The sequence below is a fragment of the Carya illinoinensis genome, chromosome 13 (genome assembly GCF_018687715.1).
Source record: "Carya illinoinensis cultivar Pawnee chromosome 13, C.illinoinensisPawnee_v1, whole genome shotgun sequence".
In the NCBI taxonomy this organism is placed as follows: Eukaryota; Viridiplantae; Streptophyta; class Magnoliopsida; order Fagales; family Juglandaceae; genus Carya; species Carya illinoinensis.
In genome coordinates, this window is record NC_056764.1 from 20,580,759 (window position 1) to 20,601,833 (window position 21,075).

The following is a 21,075-nucleotide window of genomic DNA, read 5'->3' on the forward strand; positions in this document are numbered from 1 at the left end:
AACTCATAGAGTATGAAGGGATTGATAGTGCTACTGCTTTAATTAGTACTTCCTTCCCCCCTTGTGAGAGTAGCCTCTCCTTCCATCCTTGAAGCTTCTTCCAAACCCTGCTCTTGATATTTGCAAAGGCCCTTTTCTTTGATCTTCCTACCACTGATGGGAGGCCAAGGTACTTTTCATACTTCTGAGCCTGCTGTATCCCCTAAGATGCCATAATTTCCTGCTGCAGTTGGGGGTTAACATTGGTGCTGAAAACCATTGCTGTCTTCTCTTTATTGACTTTCTGACCCGATGCCAGTTCATACTCCTTTAAAAGTTGGTGGATATGCGCATTAGTTTGCAAAGTGGCCCTGCAAAAAAATAAACTATCATCTGCAAAGAGGAGGTTGTTGATCCTTGGGCTGCCTCTACAGATTTTTACTCCTTCCACCCCCTTGTTCTCCTCTGCTTGTCTTAGCATAGCTATCAACCCTTCAATGCACAGAAGAAAGAGATAAGGGGAGAGAGGATCCCCTTGCCTCAGACCTCTCGAGGGCTTGATAGGGCCCTTTGGACTACCATTCACAATAATAGAGTATGTAACAGTCTGCACACAGCACATTACAAGCTTTCTCCACCTTTCATTGAACCCCATCTTGCCCATTATATTATCTAGGAATCCCCACTTCACCCTATCGTACGCTTTGCTCATATCCAATTTGAGTGACATATACCCTTTCTTCCCTTTCCTCTTCTGTCTTAAGTAATGGACCAATTCATAAGCAACTAGCACATTCTCTGTAATTAGTCTCCCGGGTACAAAGGCTGATTGAGACAAGGATATAACCTGAGGCAGGACTTGTTTTAGCCTATTGGAGAGGACTTTGGATATAAGCTTGTAGGCAACATTGCACAGACTGATTGGTCTGTATTCTGCTACTGTTTCTGGTTTATCCTTCTTAGGAATTAAAGCAATGTGTGTGTGGTTAAGTTCAGCTGGGAAGACCCCTTCATTTAGTACTTTCAGCACAGCCTCAGTGACATCCTTTCCTACCACAGTCCAGTACTTTTGGTAAAATAAAGGGGGCATGCCATCAGGTCCAGGGGCTTTGGATGGTTCCATCTGGTTTAAAGCCTGAAACACTTCTTCTGCTGCATACTGCTGCATCAGAACCTCATTCATTCCTTCAGTTACACAAGCCTGCAGATTATCTAGGAATCCCACTTGTTCTTGATGGCCTGAAGAGGTGAAAATGGTTTGAAAGTAATCCATTATGATTTGATCCCTTTCTTCTCCCTCCTGCCAGGTATTATTGCTATCTCTTACCCCTTTAATATAATTTCTTTTCTGTCTTTGAGAAGCTTTTCTATGAAAAAACCTTGTGTTCTTGTCCCCCTCCTTTAACCATAATGCCTTCGATCTCTGCCTCCACATGATTTCATCTCTTTCCAACCAAGTTTGCAACTCAGCCTTTGCTTGCTTGTGCTCTTCTGTTCTTAGGCATCTTGGATCAGTTTGGTACAACAGGTTCATCTTGTCTCGGGCCTTAGCAATATGTCTCTTCACGTGACCAAAGCTGCTCTTATTCCACTACTGGAGCCTCTCCCCACAGCCCTTTATCTTCTTCATAAGTGAAGAGATGTCCTTGTCCCCTCCCTCTAGGTTCCAAGTAGAAGACACCACCTGCTTGCAACCTTCTGTCTCAGTCCACATGGCCTCAAACCTGAATCCAGGCCCTCTACTACTCAGATTGGGATCGACTTGGGGTTTCAATATAACAGCAAGGTGGTCCGAGTAGGCAATTGGCAGATGAACAACATGCCACATAGCAAATTTGGAGCTCCACTCTTGATTAGCACAAAATCTATCTAGCCTTTCTGACACACTGTGTTCTTCCTGTCTCCCATTCCACCATGTGAATTGAGGTCCACAGAACCCCAGATCCAATAACCTGCACTCAACCAGCATGTCACTAAAATCCTCCATCTGCCACTCAGGTCTGCTTCTTCCTCCCCTCTTCTCCCCCATATGCAAAATTTCATTAAAATCCCCCATTACAAGCCAAGCACAACCTGCTGGTACCATTAGGGACTTTATCAATGACCATGTATCATGTCTTCTTGCAGCTTCTGGGTGACCATACACTCCAGTCAAGTACCAGACAGCTTCCCCTTCCCCTTGCAATTTAATTTCAGCATGTATATGAGACTTTGAATATTGGGTAATCTTAAGATCAATACTGTTTTTCCATAAGAGAGCAATACCTCCCCCTCCTCTGTCATTACTCACTGCTAAACAGTTTGGAAAGCCTAAGATATACTTAATTTTCTCCATTCTAGTGACACTCAATCTTGTCTCTTGTAGAAACAGGATTGTGGGATCTTCCCTTCGAGTCAAGTCTCGAAGTACTCGAACTCCCAGTGGGTTCCCAAGCCCACGTGAGTTCCAACTGATGAATCTCAGTGATCTTGGTGGGGCTGTAAACCAGCCTCCACCATGTTTGTGTGTTCATTGCTTTCAGGCCCCTCATTCTCAATCTTTATTTTTTTTGTTCTTACCATGGTTTGTAGAGGATGCTGCAATTCTTTTACTTCTCTTTAAAATTGGACTTTTGGCTCTCTTTTTGCTGTATGATACCCCTGATGGGCTTCCTCCCAATCCTGGTGAAAAGTTCTCAGTTTTCAGATTTCTTTCTCGTCTTCTCCATGTAGGATCCTTCTTTGGTTGATTCAGTGCTTTTAGTTGGTCAGACAGGAAACTCTCAATGGAATGAATCTGTGTAACTAAGTCAGTTGAGATCTCCGTACCAGTTATCCCATGTTGTACTGCCTCTTTAGCTGTCAGTGGAGTGTGTGCTATTCCTGTAGGCCTTGTCTGCTCATCGAGCCCCCTTTCTAGTTTTTCATGGGGTACATTTGGAGGGTTTAGTGGAGGGACTCCTTTTCCCGCCAGCTTTTGTGTACCAACTTGTCTAGGGAAGTTTCCTTGCCTAGTCAACCTCTCTGCTCCCTGAATGTCACTTCTGTCTACTATCTTGCAGTCCAGCCTGTCTGAAGCTAAGTTTCTCTCCTGACACCCATCCGTGATAGCTGGACTACCACCCTGGAGGTCTTCCCTACCCTCTGTTTCTCTTCTCCATGACTGATCATGCACTTGACCTTCTGGGTCCGCAGCTTCCCCATACTTTTTCAATTGCAAGTCACTATCTTTGGTGGCCGGCGCCCTCAGCCAGGCTCCATACTGTTGGCTTCCTCCCCTGCTGGTGGCACTCAAACAAGCTAGATGGTTATGCTTGATGGTACCACACTTGAAGCATATAGACGGCAGCCTCTCATATTTGAATGGCACCCAACACTTCTTTCCCTCCACATTGAGAAAAGTACCCCTTAATAGGGCTTTTGTAATATCAACCTCAACCCTTATACGTAAATACTTCCCCCAGCTAATGCCTCTGTCGTCTGCATGGACTTTTAGCACCTTTCCCACGTAACTACCGAGTAGTAATCCTGTTTCTTGTGTCATACAACTAAGAGGCACATCATAGACCTGCAGCCAGAACTCCTCTTTGTTGAAAACTATCTCGTTAATGGATTTGGAACCATCATATGTTTGTAAACACAGAAGCCACCGATCGAAAGCCCACGGTCTTCCTTCTATCACCCTTTTCAAATCCTGATCACTGTCGAACTCGACAAGAAACTTGTTTGGACCCACCTCCGAGAACTGAATCCAGCTCGTGCATCTCCAGATTTTAGCCATAGTGCTCTTGAAAGCCTCCTTGTTAATAATCTTCTCGGCCATTATTATTACCATAAGACATGAAAGGGCTTGTTCACGCCCTGTTGGCATGTTATGGGGAGCTAGAGACACCCCCTCCTTTTCCCTTTCTGTCAGACTTAGCTTTTCCCACTGCCTTGATAATTCTTCTTCCATTGAAACTCTCTTTCGAGCTAGCAGAGACCAGCCAAAAGGAGAACGTACTCTATTTCAGAGAAAGACTCTCAACCAGTGAGACTACTTTTTTATCCGAATTATTTCTAATTATTGGAGATAGTTAGAAGTGTTAGAATGTGCTATGTTTAGTACCATTAGACTCGGTGGATTATTTAAGATTTTATGATACAATAACTCATTTTCTTATTTTTGGACGAAACACTTATTCGAAACTGTGAATTTATTTTTAGGGGCACTTGGGGCAGAATTTTAGTAAAGGATTTTCATTCTAGCTGCATATAAATATTTAGGATTTTTTAATACCAAGTTTATCATGCACTTTTTTGGAGTGAATAATGACATCGATAAGCGAATCAAGTGCAATAGTTTCAAAATCACAGTGTGGAATATCCAAACTAAGTTAGAGAAGTTTTAATTGGACATATGGAAATATCTTAGCCACACATGATGAATAGTATTAGACACTTGGATAAAGAGAAATTAGATTTGGGCTTGATAGAAACCCAAACCCTCATAAAACCCTAAATTGAGGCCCATTCGGTTTAGGCCCACGAAATTGGGCACCTTAGCACTAATTTTGGCCAAGTAATTTCATCTCCCACATGGCTAATCAGAATTCTTCAAGAGGGTCTACAAGGTTTTAGAAGGGAAAATTCAAAGAGCCATCTCACTCTTACAAGTCTACACTCCACCTTTAGAAAATAACTTGAGCTGATTTTTGTAATCTTGTTTTGACTCATTGTTGACTCTGGGCACGGTGGGTACTTAAGGGATACAGACTCCAGCTTCGGATACTAAATGTTGATGTTGATATGAAATCTGTGATGTTATTCAGAAAGTGTTTGTTGGTGTTGAAATTACAGATATTCTCTATATGCTCTATCCTAGACTGAACTTGCATGTGATGTTTTTATAAACGCAACTCCCATTTGAAACACCTTGGTGCAAAGAGGACCTACAGCCTAGGTGCTTGTTTAAAGTCACTTCACAAACTTAGTTCTAAAAATTTCATTTGATTTACTGTCCACGCTCATAACTAGGTTTCTTGTCTATTTTGGTTCTAAATTTCATATTGTTGTTGAGTACACCACATGTTGGTCCCATTAAGCAAACCCCACCTCCATTTTGAACTAAACTCCATTTTGAACTAAACTAACATTCAGCCTTGTCCCATGGTTTTAAGAATGTTGCATCCAGCTTAGACTCATTTTTCTTGACTCTATTAATTCCAATAGTTTTCTTGTTGTAAATAAAGAAGAACCAGCGGGATTGTGGCATGTTAGATTGTAATGTTTGTTTATTTGGTTTTTTGGGTTTTTTGTTTGGTTGTGTTGTTGCTTTGATTTTCAGGTGTAAAAGGTATTCCTCCGCCATAAGTGAGGCTGTTTTTTAATAAAGTGCCGGAGGTGCCGCCCTCCTTTTGGCAAAAAAAAAGAGAGGCTATATTTGAAAAGGCCTAGCAGAAATAGGTTGGGGCGTCACCCTCCCTCGAGAGGGTGGGAGGAACCAACCATCACAAAGGATAGGAGACCTACATGGAGAGGATCCCCTACCTCCCTTCAAAGCCACCCAGCAACCATTTCTTCTGTTTTATTTTTTATTTTTATGAGGATAAAAAATTAAATTTTAGTGGTTTTCGTTGTTAAAATTCCAAAATTGGAAAACTTGGGTGTTAAGCACCCACTTTTCAAAATAATTTGGTGAGGTGGCTAATTTCACACCAAAACAACTGAATTGTCGACATTGTGCACCCTAAACAACCAAGTTTTTGCAATTTGCAACTTCAACCATTAAGCTCAATGAAAATTACGACAAGTGACATAATCTTAAAGGTCTTATATTCAATGAGTGTGCAATCTTAAAGGTCTTTCATTATCTTCTCAGTTTTGGATAAAGGATGAAAGACTATGGATTGGTGTCTTGCAAGTTTCTTTTTGTGTTGGCACAAACTGTGTACTCTATGATCATTTCTCCTTAGTTGCAGAATAATATGAGGGTTATATGTTAGTCTGACATTTTTCAAATTTAGTCTTTAGGCGTAACTAATTGGATATCTCGAGTTTGGAGAATAAAAATGGGAATGGATTTCAAGGACCATTGATTGGCATTTTTATGTATGTTATTATGGGAATTTTTTACTTGGTTTATGGCTTGTGACAAGAATAAAATATAAGGCAAGCATAATCGTTCCTCTTCCATTAAACATTGGGATTCCATTTTACTCTTTACGTTGTTCTTATGTTGAATATGCATCCTTTGATGGGCCACTTATTGTGGCAAACCAACATGCCCACAGTGTAAACATCCATTTGAGTTTATAGGACGAGACCTTGAAAATGAATCTAAGTTTCCCATTTGGAGAACCTCATGCTTTTAATTGGCCATTTCACCCTTGAAAATTTTTGAGTAGGTAAAAATAATTTAAATATGATTTTTTTGGGCGAGGGGACCAAAGCTTAATTTTCTTGTATATTTTCTATTGGACTATTATGAATTACTAGTTCATGTAGAAAGCATCTATTTGCATGCCCTTTTTTTACAGCCCCAACACACAACTCAAGTGCGTCTCCCACAATGATTAGAAAAAAGAAATGATTGGTGTTTTAAATTTTTATTACTATAACAGGTCCCACAATAATTGGCATAAGGCTTGTAAGTAACAAATAATTAGTGAAGCATATTAAATGACAACATCAACGATTACATGTTTGAAGAGAGTGTTTGCCTACTTCTTAGAGCCAATTGGTTTAAACTTTTGATTTTGGACGACCAGGAAGACATTTATGATGATGCTGAAGATTATTATCCATATGAAGATGAAGAAGACGACCTAGATGAAGTTTACTTTAGCAGTTCAGCAAATCATCGGGAATCAAAGGTGGGGGAGAGATAATGGTTATGTCAGGTCAGGACACCAAAAAGCAATGCTAGTCTATCAACCAAATTTCCATGACACTGGTGCTGGTTCATCCTGAGAACCTTTGGAGGCTGCAAATAGTGCAACTGGACGACGGGCAAAAAGGGAACTCAAATATGAAATTGCTGATAAACCTACTGCAAGAAAGCACCAGCAACATCTGCTAAGGTTGGGTCGAACGTGAGTCCTTCCTTGCAAGTGCCTAAGTTGGGCCTTAAACATAGGTACTTAGGTACTTAAGTTTATGTAGTTGTTATGGCAGTGGGTTCTACAATCAAGTTTGAGACCCAACTTAGGTACTTACAGAAATGGCCTTAAGTCCGGCCCAAACTCACCGAATGTTGCTACCGCTTTCTTTAGCATATTTATCAGCTGCTTCGTGTTTGAGTGCCCATTTTGCCCCTTGGCCGGTTGCACTTTTCACACACTCCTAAGGTTCTTGGGATGAACCTGCACCAGAGTCCTGAAAATTTGGTTGATAGACTAGCTTCGCTTCTAGGCGTCCTGACTTGACATAACCATGATCACCCCACTTTCGATTCCCAATACAAGACTTGCTAAACTATTGAAGTAAAACTTCATCTAGATTGTCTTCTTCCTCTTCCTATGGATAATAATCTTCAGCATCATCATAAGAGTCTGCTTGGTCCTCCAAAATCAAAGGTTTAAACCAATTGGCTCTAAGAAGTAGCAGACACTCTCCTCAAACATGTAATCGTTGATGCTGTCATTCAAGATGCTTCACTAATTATTTGTTGCTTACAAGCTTTATGCCAATTATTGTGGGACCCATTATCGTAATAAAAAACTTAAAACACCTATCATTTTCTTACCATTGTGTGAGACTCACTTCAGTTGTGTGTTGGGGCTGTAAAAAAAGGGCATGCAAATAGATGTTTTCAACATGAATTAGTAATTCATAACAGTCCAATAAAAAATACACCAGAAAATCAAGCTTCCCTCTCGGCCTAAAAAAATCGTGTTTAAATCATTTTTACATACTAAACAATAAAACAATATATCATAAATTAAGCAGCCAAAACTCCTATGAGTGAACGATTAACATTCATGATTGCCGTTATAATTTAAGAGCCTCTAATTGTTCAATTGAGATATTATCAGCACTTATGAGACTTGACGTAGAACTCAAACCAATCAAGATCTATGAGCTGAGGCATAATAGGCACCAATACTATATTTAGATTAAACACAGGCCACATACCATTGTAGGAACTATCTGACATCTCATACATGAAGGCTAACAACTATGACCATAATTTCAAAGGCATGCAAAATATTAGCATCAGGCATGAGACAATTTCCAATATAATAAAAGTAGCCAGATAAATAAATTGACGAGACAAACTAGTAAGCACGATCGCAATCTTTAAGAGTCGTCTTTTGAAGCATTACCTTATTTAAACATATATATTGCACATATTCCATCACGATACCCACACCCCTTTCCCTAAATCTCTTCTTTAATCTGTAGTTTACTCCATAATTTTTAAACCCAAATAAATATGTGCAAGAATCACTAGAATTACCATAAAAGACAAAACTAGCGTAAACGAAATGTACTAAATATTTCTTTGCATTCATACTCTCTTCCACCATTAGAATGTGCATTTAAACCATTGCGTAGTTACTCAAGACGAAACTTAAAAACTCAATTATTTTCGGTCCCAAGAAGTTTCTAAAAGCTCAGTCCAAGAAAATATTTAAAAATTGCTACAGAGGTAAATAAATATTAGATGCACTGAAACCATTTTTTTTTTTTTAAAAAAAGAAAACTTTCTAGCTGTTCGGATCCCGAGAAAATGCAAGAAAGATATACATATATATAAAAATCCAGGCGAAACCCAATAAGTTTTGGTTTTTAAAATAAAAAAAGAAACAAAAAAATCCATTCGGACTGCACTAGCTTCTTCTATTTTCTTTTGAGACCTTCGTCTACGTTCTTGTCGAGACGTGCAGTTTTCTTTCCACACATTTTTTCAATTTCTTAACCATTTTAAAAACATTCACCAAATACTTTATAAAAAAAAAAAAATACAATCCGGAATCCGGATCCTTTCATCTTTTCTTTTCTGGGCAAACGAACGGTGCCTAACAGAACAAAAAATAAATGACATTTTACCAAGAAAGAACCTTGCGCAGAAAACATAAAATAGACCAGATCTGGTACTAATTTCTGAAAACGGGTAGTGTCAAGGCACAGATCGAGGAACAAAGATAAAAGAATTGAAGTGTACCTGAGGATCATGATCTAGGACGAAGGAAAGAGAGAGAGAGAACCTTTTATTTCTGTTTCGGATTCCAAAGAAGGTTGGAAGAGGTTGTGGGGTGGGGCTGGGTGCAGAGGAGAGAAGAAGAGGTGAGGTCCAAAAGCAGAGGACGTGAATGCTATTTATAAGCCCCTAATATGAGATTGAGGTGTGCAAATAGACTTCTATTTAGAATAGAAGTAGTGAAGAAAGAAGGATAAGTCTTGAATTAAAAGGTATTAGATAATGAAAACGAAAAGATAAAAAGATAAGCATTCAAGCGTACGAAACGCAAAGGGTAAAAGAGAAATCCCAGATCATTGGAAAATCTCGTTGCTTGTAGAGCTGCATATGTTTCAACAAGGAGATAGGCAGGATCCAGATGGCTATTTATTATCGTGGTTGCTGGAACCCTTCTCTCCCAGTCACGGATAACAACTCATAGTCTCACCTTGCACAGACTCTTGTAGATATCACCCTTCTCTTCGGGTGAGAAAGCCACCTACATGGTGCCCAAATAAAAGACAAGTGCTACCTAGTAACTGAAACACGAACATTCGAAATAACAGAAAACATGAGTAACGGAAATAACATGCATTCCGAAAATTATATTCAATTATAAATACATAATTTAATATATATCCAAAAATAACGAGAAAAGGAAGACATTCATTATTTTTGTTTTTATCATTTTGATTTTTTTATTACTAAGGTTTACTTTTGTTTGTTTTATTTGATTTATATTGGCTACATCTGTTTGTTTATTACAAACTTTCAACAGTTGTATATATTTTTTTCATAAAAAGTGTTCGTTATATTGTTTTGAAGTGACATTTTTTTGGAAACATCCCTTAATAAAAATCTGTGTACAAAGAGAGAGAAGTTTAATAGTTAGTACTCTATATTTGTTTCAAACATAAAATCATTGGTCATGGTCCTTGATTGGTATGTTTTAGCTTTTTTTTTTTTTTGTTTTTTTTTTACTGAAACTTTTTTACAGTTTTATTTATTTATATATATATTTTTTTTTACGACAGCAATGGTGTGGATTAGAACTTTGTTTTGAGAATGTTGCATTTAGGTGCATGGTGATCGAATCAAACAAGTTGGAAGAATTTTGCTTTTATTTTTCTACATAATTTTTCTTTCATTCGAGGGCACAGGATATTGTGCTTTTTAATTGTTTGTAGTGATAACTTAGAGTACTTAGAGCGTCAAGTTTCAGACTTGATCAATTCTTCTCAGAACTTTCTTTTGTTTTTTGTTTTTTACTTTTTGCTTTGTGAGTTTGATTAGGATGGAAGAAAATTCTAAACTTTTTGCCTTTTCTTTCTTTTCTTGGATGCAAGATTCTATGGAAGAACCCATGAATTTAAAAGCTCAAACTCAAATGTAAAGCAGATCGATTTGCAGACAAAACCCCGATACAACCCTTTTCTCCAATTTGTGGAAGAACCAAGGCACGAAGAAAAGCCCAAACTTAAACGCAAAGCAGATCGATTTGCACATCTCTATTCAAATCCTTTAAAAGATTTCGAATTAAACCTAATCTAGCCCATTTCGCCCATGTGTGGAAGAACCATGAAGAAAAGCTCTAACACAGATGCAAAACGAATAGATGCTCCAACGTAAAATGAAATTTCTAATTTACAAGAGTTACGTCTGTGTATTTCTTTTTGTGTTTTCCCTTTTCGTGTTATTGTTCCTCAAATCAGCTAAAATAGTGTGATACACTATATTTATGTGTATTTTAATTAAATAATTATTTCATTTTATATGATTTTAGTTATATTATTTTATTATTTCTAACTGTGAAATTTAAATTCAATGTGCTTTATTGTTATTAATCATTGTTTATTCTTTAAATTTCTCTTTATTTTAAATTATTTTATTGTTGGATTTTATTATTTTATTTTACTTAGTCATTGCGTTTAAACTATTGCTGTAAATTGCCATTTTGAAATTCTTTTCGTTGGATTAGTTTTAAGACCTAAGATGACAAAACCGGATCTCTTTTCTTTCTTTTCCTTTTTCTTTTTTCCTTTTCCTTTCCTCTTTCTCCTTTTCTTCTCTTCTTCTCCTTTTCCCCCTGCCTCCCACACAACCCCCCTCTCCCTTTGCTCTTGTCCTTCGTGCATTCCCCCTCCCCGAGCCCAGTGCCGCCATGCACCTTGGTCGTCACCGCCCCTCTTACGCTAACGACTGCCACCCCACTAGAACCCACCTCTATCTCTTAGCCAGTATCTCTCTTCGCAGCACACTAGAATCCACGAGTTCTCCTCCATGTGCTACCGTGGCAAACTTGCTTTTCGTGTGGAGAACTAATTTTGGGTGCATACGTATCACGACCACAAGCCGAGATGGGACACTATCTCGATGGAGCTCCTCTGGAAACTCGGGAGCGTAATATATTGAGTGACGTCCCCTGGGTTGTTGCTAGGCGATAACGGAATCAGACGGGATGGTAAGGGTCTCGTGTCGACTCTGTAGCCCCTCTATTGGCAAGGGCTAGAGGATGCTTGGCCACGAATCACTAGGCACGGAACTGGGCATCATTTGTTACGAAGTCATACATACAGTCATTACCCGTGGTGGGACAAAGGGAGCCAAGCATGCATATATGTTAGTTGCATTAATGTATTTTTATCTTGTGGGTTGTTTGGTTGGTTACTTACCTAATTCACAATCTCACGTGGTATTCAAACCCTACTATTCTGTTTTATCGAATTGTAAATATTGATGCAGACGAGGACATTGAGCCCGTGGGATCAGCTCCACCAAAGGAGTGACCTAGGTCATTTTCCATGTTTTGGGATTGATTTCCCACTTTTGTTATGTATTTTGGATTTGTATTATATTTTATCAGATTACTGTATAACTTTTGAAGGCATTTTTATTTTGGAAAATTTGTATTTAAAATTCTATTACTTAGTTGACTAACTTTTAATTATCCTTTGCGACTCTTATTGTACACTTCTTGCATGTACGCACACTTGGCATTGGTCGTTGGGCCATCACACGAAGCATTGCAAAAAGTTGCCGGTTGCCCTCAGTTCCGCATGACGGTTGTCCCTGGCAGAACTCTTTGGTAAGTTGGCAACCGCCCTTATTTGTTTTTCTTTTAATTATGACATTATGTTTTTAGTCCACAATACCCATTGTATAAATATTAAAAAATCCAGAATGAATTGAAAAATATAAAGCTAAAACTCTACTTTGCAAAAATAAAAAATAAAAAAATAATAAAGTATTGAACTTAAGAAAAGAAAAAAATATAAATTCCCTTGAGAAATGAGAAAAAAATAAAAAGACATCAATAAATTTATGTTTTACGATGAAATGTGTGTGGAATGAAAAAAATTATCAAACAAAATTTCATCCTAAAATTTGCTTATTTGGGACGATGTCTAAATTTTGTCCAAAAAGTATAACAAACATAGTATATGATTCGAACTGATCTAACAAATTTGGCTGCCATTTATTTATTTTTTTGACATTCAAACGAATATGTTACAAGCTCAAACTATGGACTTATCTAATTTAATTTTTTAAATATTGAAAAACAATTAAAAAGACTAATTTATTGAGATAAACCATACATTAAAATAAATTCACAAGAAAAATGAAATTATTTCTTTAAAATTATATTGAATTATAAAAACATAATTTAATATATCTAAAAAAAAAGACATTATTACTATGGTTTACTTTGGTTTATTTTATTTGATTTCTATTGGCTTCATATGTTTGTTTATTTACATCTCCGAAAAGTTGTATATATTTTTTTCCATAAAATTGTTCGTTATATTGTTTTGAAGTCACATCTTTTGATAGGCATTTTTTTGGAAAAAATCCCATAGACGGTGCTAAATGTTAAGGAAATTTTCTGTAATGACAGCCATGTCTTCTTGTAACTTGCAATCAGAAAGTAGAATGGATTGGAGTCCCCGGGTTGCCTTCGATGATTAAGTTAGAATATTTCTTGGAAAATCAACCAAAAAATATTGAACTAGAGCAAGTAGCTATTTTACCTACATTTTAGCATAATAGTCTACCCTTAAGGTTGAGCCTCTCCTTCTCCTCTGAGCCTGGAGTGTTCGTTTCCTGTACTGGGTGCCATGTCATTGCATTTAATTCTAGTTCTCTCGCGAGTTTGTTGAATCGAGATAGGTGGTGAGGTGTGGTCTCTCTCTAGGTGTTCTATCAGGGACAAGATCTTAGGCCGGGCTGTGATCCTGTATGGGTTATTTAATGCGGTGCAGCTTCCCATGAATTTTTCAGGTAGGGGCCTGTTTGTTAATGTGTTGTCTCACTTTTGCACGCCGATCTAGATCTCAGGTGCGTCTGTTTTTATGCTATCAGCCCATTCCCATAGGGCTCTCCTGGCCTTCCTCTTTTTTGGGACAAGCCCCAACGCCCTACCTAATGACTTCTCAAGTCATAATTACGGGTTTCTGTTCTTTAATTTAAAGGTCACCACATGAGTGCACTCAACCAATTTGGGGCAAGAGCCCATTCGTCTTGAAGAAAGAACATTTAAGTGGTATATATTGAATAGATAAGTTGATGTGACAAGGGTATATGAAAGTGGTTTGTCGTAAGGGATGCAACACAAGATAGGAGGGGGGATAAGTAACCATGTGCAGCTCAAGAACCAGTGAGTATGGAAGGAAAAAACTAGTGTGAAAGAAGAAACCAGTGAGAAGGAGCAAGTCACCTTGGTGGCGGATGGGGTAGCAAGTGGGTTGAGAAGCAGGGAGAGAAAGAACACATGATGGAGCAAACCATGGCTTTGGTTACGGATGGAGTTGCAGATGGGGTAGCAAAGGAGGGGGAGAAAGAGCTTGTGATAGAATAACAGATGGCCTTGGTTGTGGATGGGGCTGTGGAATGTAGAGAGCTATGGCAAAGTTTAGAGGTGGTTGATGCCAATGAGTCCCTTTGGCTTGTGGTAGGGGACTTCAATATTATCTGGGAAGATAGTGAAAGAGTGGGTGGCCATCCAACGCTGCTAACTTCTATGGCAAATTTTAATAATTGTATTGACCACTATGATTTATTGGAGCTTCAGGTTATGGGATGCCGACTGTCGTGGTGGTGTAATGGCCATGAGGGGTAGACTCGAAGTTAGGCAAGGCTTGATAGAGCATTGATTAATACCCATTTCGCAAATAGGTTTCATTCAGCTTTCTTTGAATATCTTCAACGGAAGATATCAGATCATTGTCCTATGCTCATTCACTCCCAAAAACCAGTGGTAAGCTACGGCCATCATCCTTTTCGCTTTCAAAATATGTGGGTATCTCATGAAGATTTTTTGCGATATGTGGAAGAAGTATGGAAGGAACCTACTACATCTATGAGTCTTGTAAGGTTGGCAAAAAAATTGAAAAAAATAAAGCTTGCGCTACAAGCTTGGATTAAACAGGTATTTGGGCACGTGGGGCAAACCATTAACGAATTAGAAGAGAGATTGGAGCTTTAAGAGAGTCAGTTATAAGGGGGCTATGATAATGAGGTAGAATGTGATTTCTTGGTGACTAAACTTGAACTGGATTCATGGGAATGACGTGAAGAATCCAGACTCTCTCAGTTGGCAAAAAAGAGGTGGCTTTTAGAGGGCGACTAGAATGGAAAATACTTCCATGCAGTTGTTAACCAACAGAGAAAAAATAAAGTCATACAAAACATGCGGCTAGAGAATGGAGTCATTTTGAACTTGCCAGAACAGGTCCATCAAGAAGCTTTAAATTATTTTCAAAACTCTCTTTCAAATGATTTTATTGCTGAACAGGTGGATCTCACACCTCTTATCTAGTACCCTATATCTAAGGAAAATAATTTGGCTCTTGCTATAGCCCTGTCTGAGACTGTGATTTTGGCTGCTTTGAAATCAATTCTGAAATTGAGCTCAGCTGGACTGGATGATTTTGGCTCGGGTTTCTATTTAAGTTGATGTGATTTGATCAAACAGGATGTTGTTGAGGCAGCCAAGGAGTTCTTTTCAAGTTCTGCTTTACCTAGATTTTACACGGCATCATATCTGGTGTTGATTTCGATGGTAGAGGATCCTAGGAGTTTTGACAATTTCTGACCTATCAGCCTTTGTTCAGTTGTGTATAATATTTCTTCTAAGGTTCTCGTGCAAATGATGACACCTTATTTATCTCAATTGATTTCTCATGAATAAGGAGAGTTTATTCCAGGCCACAACATCTTTGAAAACATCACGTTGGCTTAGGAATTGGTTCACTCTCTGAATAAGAAAACAAAGGGTGGCAACATTATGGTGAACATTGATATGGCCAAAGCCTATAATTGTGTAAATTGGCAATTTTTATTGAATGTGTTAACATCTATTGGCTTTTCTCATCAGGTTTATAATCTTGTAAGGGAGTGTGTTCAGTCCCCTTGGTTCTCCATTATAATGAATGGGACTTTCAAGGATTTCTTGCAACCGGCTCAGGGTCTAAGACAAGGTGATCCGCTATCTCCATATTTATTTATTATTATGGCGGAGGTGTTGTCAAGATTACTTCGTAAGAATTTTGAAGAGTGTCGAATTGGATGTTTTTCTCATCCTGTGGGTGGGCCTCTTCTCACACATTTACTATATGCGGATGATCTTTTAGTTTTTGTGAATGGTGGCAGGCCCATAAATTCAGCAAAGTTGTTGGACCAAATAATAGTGTTTATAGCAAAACCAGAAACCAAGTTTCCTGTAAAATCTCTAATCACTTCTCTAATCTCTAATCACATCTTTCCCCTGCTTCACTCTTCCCAGTTCTGCAATGATCTGTTTTGATTTTTCCATCCCAACCAACCGATCGAAAACTTCCACCTTCCATCCACTTTCAGTCTTGCAATCTGCTAATAATAACGTTGGTGAGTCTCTAGCTTCATGGTGATCAATAAGAGGGCTATCTGAAGACCACTTGTCATGCCAAAAAGATAAATTTCCTTCTCTGACCTTCCACTGAGAAAATTTTTGCACTACCGGGGAATTATGCAATAACATTTTCCATAATTTTGAAACTTTTGAAGGGTCCACAATAGAAATATGTTTCTGGCCTACATATTTAGCAAGAAAAAACTTCGACCAAATCGAATTACCATATAATAAGTTCCAAACCAATTTCGTATGATGTGAAACCTGAACCTCATGCAAATTACATAGTCCAACACCCACTTCAGTAACTGGCCTACAGAGTTCCTCCCAAGCCCACCATTTTTTTTTCGGCTTCCCATCTCTAACTCCCCAAAAGAAAGTACTCAAATTCGCTTCAATTTATCCATCACCACCTTAGGAGTGTGTAAAATTGAGAGCCAGTGAATAAGAATGCTTTGCAAAACATGCTTTAAAAGTAAAAGGCAAGCACCACTGGACAAAAGTCTAGCCTTCTAGCCCTCTATTCAATCTCGAACTCTGTTTATTATTCCTTCAAAATGTGCCACAAGGAATCTTCCCGAGACTATTGGAATACTCACATAATTGAACGGAAATTCCCCTTCACTAAAACCAGTTAAGTGTAGAATCATTCCACGCTTAGCTCTGGACACATGTTTTGAGAAATATATAGAAGATTTCCTCTCATTCACCATTTGACCCGACCATTCTCCATATTGCTTGAGAACCTTGGAGATAGACTTCATAGATGCCTTTCCACCAATTGCGAAAATCACTATATCATCCGCATAAAGTAGATGGGAAGTAATAGGAGCTCCCCTCGGATGATAAAAAGGTATAATCTTCCCCAATTGTCTTTGTTGTTTTAACATCCTTTTTAGCATCCTAGAAAGGATCTCCTCGACTAGAATAAATAAATATGGGGATAACGGATCACCCTGTCTTAATCCTCGGCCACCCTTGAAAAAACCTTTAGGAATTCCATTCATTACCACTGAGTACCAAGGAGTAGTGATGCCTTGAATAATCCCACAAACCAACTTAGAGAAACCAAAGGAATACAACTTATTTAGAAGAAAATCCCAATCAATGCTATCATATGCTTTGGCCATATCAATCTTCATCACAACATTTCCCCCCCAAGTTGGTTTGTTTAAACCATGGAACATCTCTTGGGGCAAACTAATATTTTCAAAAATACTCCGACCTTGAATAAATGCTCCTTGTTCCGGCGAAATAAGTTTGAATAATATCGAAGATAACTGAGTAACCAGAATTTTGGAACATATCTTATAAAACACCGAACATAAACTTATCAGTTTGAACTCATCAAAACTATTGGGATTGGGAATTTTCGGAATTAAGACCAAGAATGAGGCCGAATAAAATCTTGGAAGCATAACACCACCAAAAAATTCTGCCACCGCCTGAACAACCTCCTTGTAAATAATATGCCAACATGATCGATAAAACTCCGAACAAAACCCATTGAGAAAATAGTCTCCTTAACTTCCTATTGAGATGGCACTCTACATAATTCAGCATTATCAACCTCAGAAACCAACTTATCAACCAGGCCTTTGAAATTTGGCATATCACCAATCGGCCGAGCCTCCAGAAAATTTTGAAAATAAGCCAAAGCACCATTATGTACTTGTTTAGGAGTATTAAGAGTAGTACCATCAGCAAGTTTCATCTCTTCCACTTGCCTATGATTACGTCGACTAACTGCTCGGAAGAAACCAGAATTAGCTTCACCTAATCTCTACATACCCATTTCTGATCCACCTTTCCATCGTCAATTTTAGGATTCTGATCACGCACCTTTTTCTGAGCATTCCTCTTACATGTCTTGTCATTTTGTCCTTGCATATTACACTTCATGCAGTATGCGAGTAACGTCTCATAGATCACTTCCTGCAAGAAACAGTGGGGCTGTCGAGGGATACCAATCCAGAATGCCGTCAAAGGCTCCTTAGAAACGTCCATCCCAATACATACTCGTGCCCCCTCTGTAGGTGTAGCACATTTGGTAGGGTTATCCCGTTTCAGATATCGCCCGAGTGGAGCTGTAATACTGCGCAAGAATGAGTCACGATAAAAGTTCGGGGGAGCGCTTGGGAGAAATCCAGACAGGTACATTAACAGGTTTTTTATCCTCCCGAAATTCTATAGTCCACTTGAAAACACGGTAAGCCACACCATCAATATCTGTCGCCTTCCACATCAAAGCTTTAACAAAATCCTCCTCAGACGACATCCTTATGAAAGCAGTGTGAGGTCTTAACATCGATGCAACAATAGGTTGGTTAATGAGACCCCATCTAGAACGAATACATGCTCTGATTGAATCTAAGGAAGGCCTTTGGCGTATAAATTTAAGAACAATAGAGAACCAAAATTGAAACGCCGATTTATCAATTTCATCCTTAGTGAATAAAATGCACACCTCCCCATCCGCCGTTTTAGGAGCCTGAAAAGGAACCGAGACCTCAGGAATAGGTTGAGGGGAATCCTGAACCAATTCTGCAAATGATCGTAACCGAGGAGGAACCATCACCAAGGGGCCCTCAGCAAAAATCATTAAGAAAGAAAGAAAACCCTAGCAGAGGAAAGAAAAATGCTTGTAGGAAGGAGTATTTTTTTCGACATTTTTAACTTGGAACCACTTATTGAGAAGATTCGGAGGAAAGTAGCTGGCTGGAAATTGCATTTACCATCTCAAGGTGGTAGGTTACGCTCTTGGAACATGTTTTTATCATGTATGGCTACACACCTTTTGGTGGTTTTAAATGTGCCTATGAAGGTTTTCAAAAAACTCAACTCTTTGATTTCTACATTTTTTTGGGGAGAATTGAATGGGAAACCGAGGATGGAATGGTGTGCTTGGGATCAAATATGCAAACCTTACAAGGAAGGGGGACTTGGCATGAGAAACTTCCATGAAGTGCAGAGGTCCCTTTAGATGAAATTTGCATGGAGATTGTGAACAGTTGATAATCAATGGACCAAGTTTGGATACGGAAGATTTCATCAATTATGGTGAAACAATGGCCTATTTTTGCTAGAGATGAGGTATCCTTCGGGCTCTTGATGTTACATATATAGATCGTTCAAGGCCTGTTTCGAAATTGGTCTGTTGGAGGAAATCGGCTGAAGGGTGGATTAAATTAAATTTCATAGGTGCCTTCTCTTGTTATTTTGGTCACGGTACAAATAATGAGGCTGAATTATGGTGAAGATTCATATGGCCAAAGCCTATGATCACATAAATTGGCAATTTTTATCGGATGTGTTAACATCTTTTGGCTTTTCTAATCAGGTTTGTAATCTTGTAAGGGAGTGTGTTCAGTCCCCTTGGTCCTCCATTATGATGAATGGGACTTGCAAGGGTTTCTTCCAACTGACTCAGGGTCTAAGATAAGGTGATCCCTTATCTCCATATTTATTTATTATTATGGAGGAGGTGTTGTCAAGATTACTTTGCATGAATTTTGAAGAGGGTTGATTTGGATGTTTTTCTCATCCTGTGTGTGCACCTCTTGTCACACATTTACTGTATGCGAATGATCTTTTAGTTTTTGTGAATGGTGGCAAGCGCTCGGTTCATAGGCTTATAAAAACCTTAAAGGTATATGAAAAGTGGTGTGGGCTATTATTCAATAAGGAAAAATCGGCTTTCTTTTTCTCAAAGACCTTTACTACTACGCGGTGTCGTAATCTCATGAGATCAACTTGTTTGGTGGAAGGAAAGTTCCCGGTCACCTACTTTGGGGTCCCTCTAGTTGAAGGATGTCTTACATCAAGAGACTTGGAACCACTTGTTGAGAAGATTTGAAAAAAAGTAGCCCGCTAGAAATTGCATTTACTATCTCAAGGTGGTAGGCTTACGCTCATGAAACATGTTTTATCATGTATGGCTACACACCATTTGGTTGTTTCAAATGTGCCTATGAAGGTCTTCAAAAGACTCAACTCTTTGATTTCTACATTTTTTTGGAGAGAATTGAGTGGAAAATCGAGGATGAAATTGTTTGCTTGGGATCCAATATGCAAACCTTACAAGGAAGGGGGACTTGGCATGATAAACTTCCATGAAGTGCAGAGGTCCCATCACATGAAATTTGCATGGAGATTGTTAGCAGTTGAAAAGTTATGGACCATGCTGAGGCTAGAAGTAATTCTTCTTGATTCTAGAAGTCCATTATTGTAACAGCCCGTTAGAAATTCAATTGTGAAATTTCTATTGGTTTTAAGAACCTCATGAAGACCTCATAAATTTACATGAATCTATCAATCGTATAGGTTTTAGTTTAACCACATAGTTAGTGTTATGACATACTATGGTATTAGAAGTGTGTTTTTAATTATTGGAGATAGTTAGAAGTGTCAGAATGTGCTATGTTTAGTACCATTAGACTCGGTGCATTATTTAGGATTTTATGGTACAATAACTCATTTTCTTATTTTTGGACGAAACGCCTATTCGAAACTGTGAATTTATTTTTAAGGGCACTTCGGGACTGAATTTTAGTAAAGGATTTTCATTGTAGCTTCATATAAATATTTAGGATTTTTTTATACCAAGTTTATCATGCACTTTTTTGGAGTGAATAATGACATCGATAAGCGCACCAAGTGCAATAGTTTCAAAATCACAGTTTGGAATATCCAAACTAAGTTAGAGAAGTTTTAATTGGACATATGAAAAGATCTTAGCCACACATGATGAATAGTATTAGACACTTGGATCAACAGAAATTAGATTTGGGCTTGATAGCGACCCAAACCCTCTTAAAACCCCAAATTGAGGCCCATTCGGTTTAGGCCCACGAAATTGGGCACCCTAGCACCGATTTTGGCTAAGTAATTTCATCCCTCACATGGCTAATCAGAATTCTTCAAGAGGGTCTAGAAGGTTTTAGAAGGGAAAATTCAAAGAGCCATCTCACTTTTCCAGGTCTACACTCCACCTTTAGAAAATAACTTGAGCTGATTTTTGTAATCTCGTTTTGACTCATTGTTGACTCTGGGCATGGTGGGTACTTAA

At 38.5% G+C, this 21,075-nt stretch overlaps 1 protein-coding gene and 1 pseudogene across 1 annotated transcript; one reads left to right on the forward strand and one right to left on the reverse strand.

Moving 5' to 3' along the window:
* Positions 1-1,570: 1,570 nt before the first annotated feature.
* Positions 1,571-3,913, reverse strand: LOC122291031. The gene is made up of 2 exons (XM_043098681.1): positions 2,539-3,913; positions 1,571-2,457 (listed from the first exon to the last, which is right to left on the reverse strand). Exons 1-2 carry the CDS (start codon positions 3,911-3,913, stop codon positions 1,571-1,573), a joined length of 2,262 nt encoding a protein of 753 aa, XP_042954615.1.
* A 2,272-nt stretch (positions 3,914-6,185) lies between these two features.
* LOC122291032 lies at positions 6,186-7,035 on the forward strand (annotated as a pseudogene).
* The last annotated feature ends 14,040 nt before the right edge of the window (positions 7,036-21,075 follow it).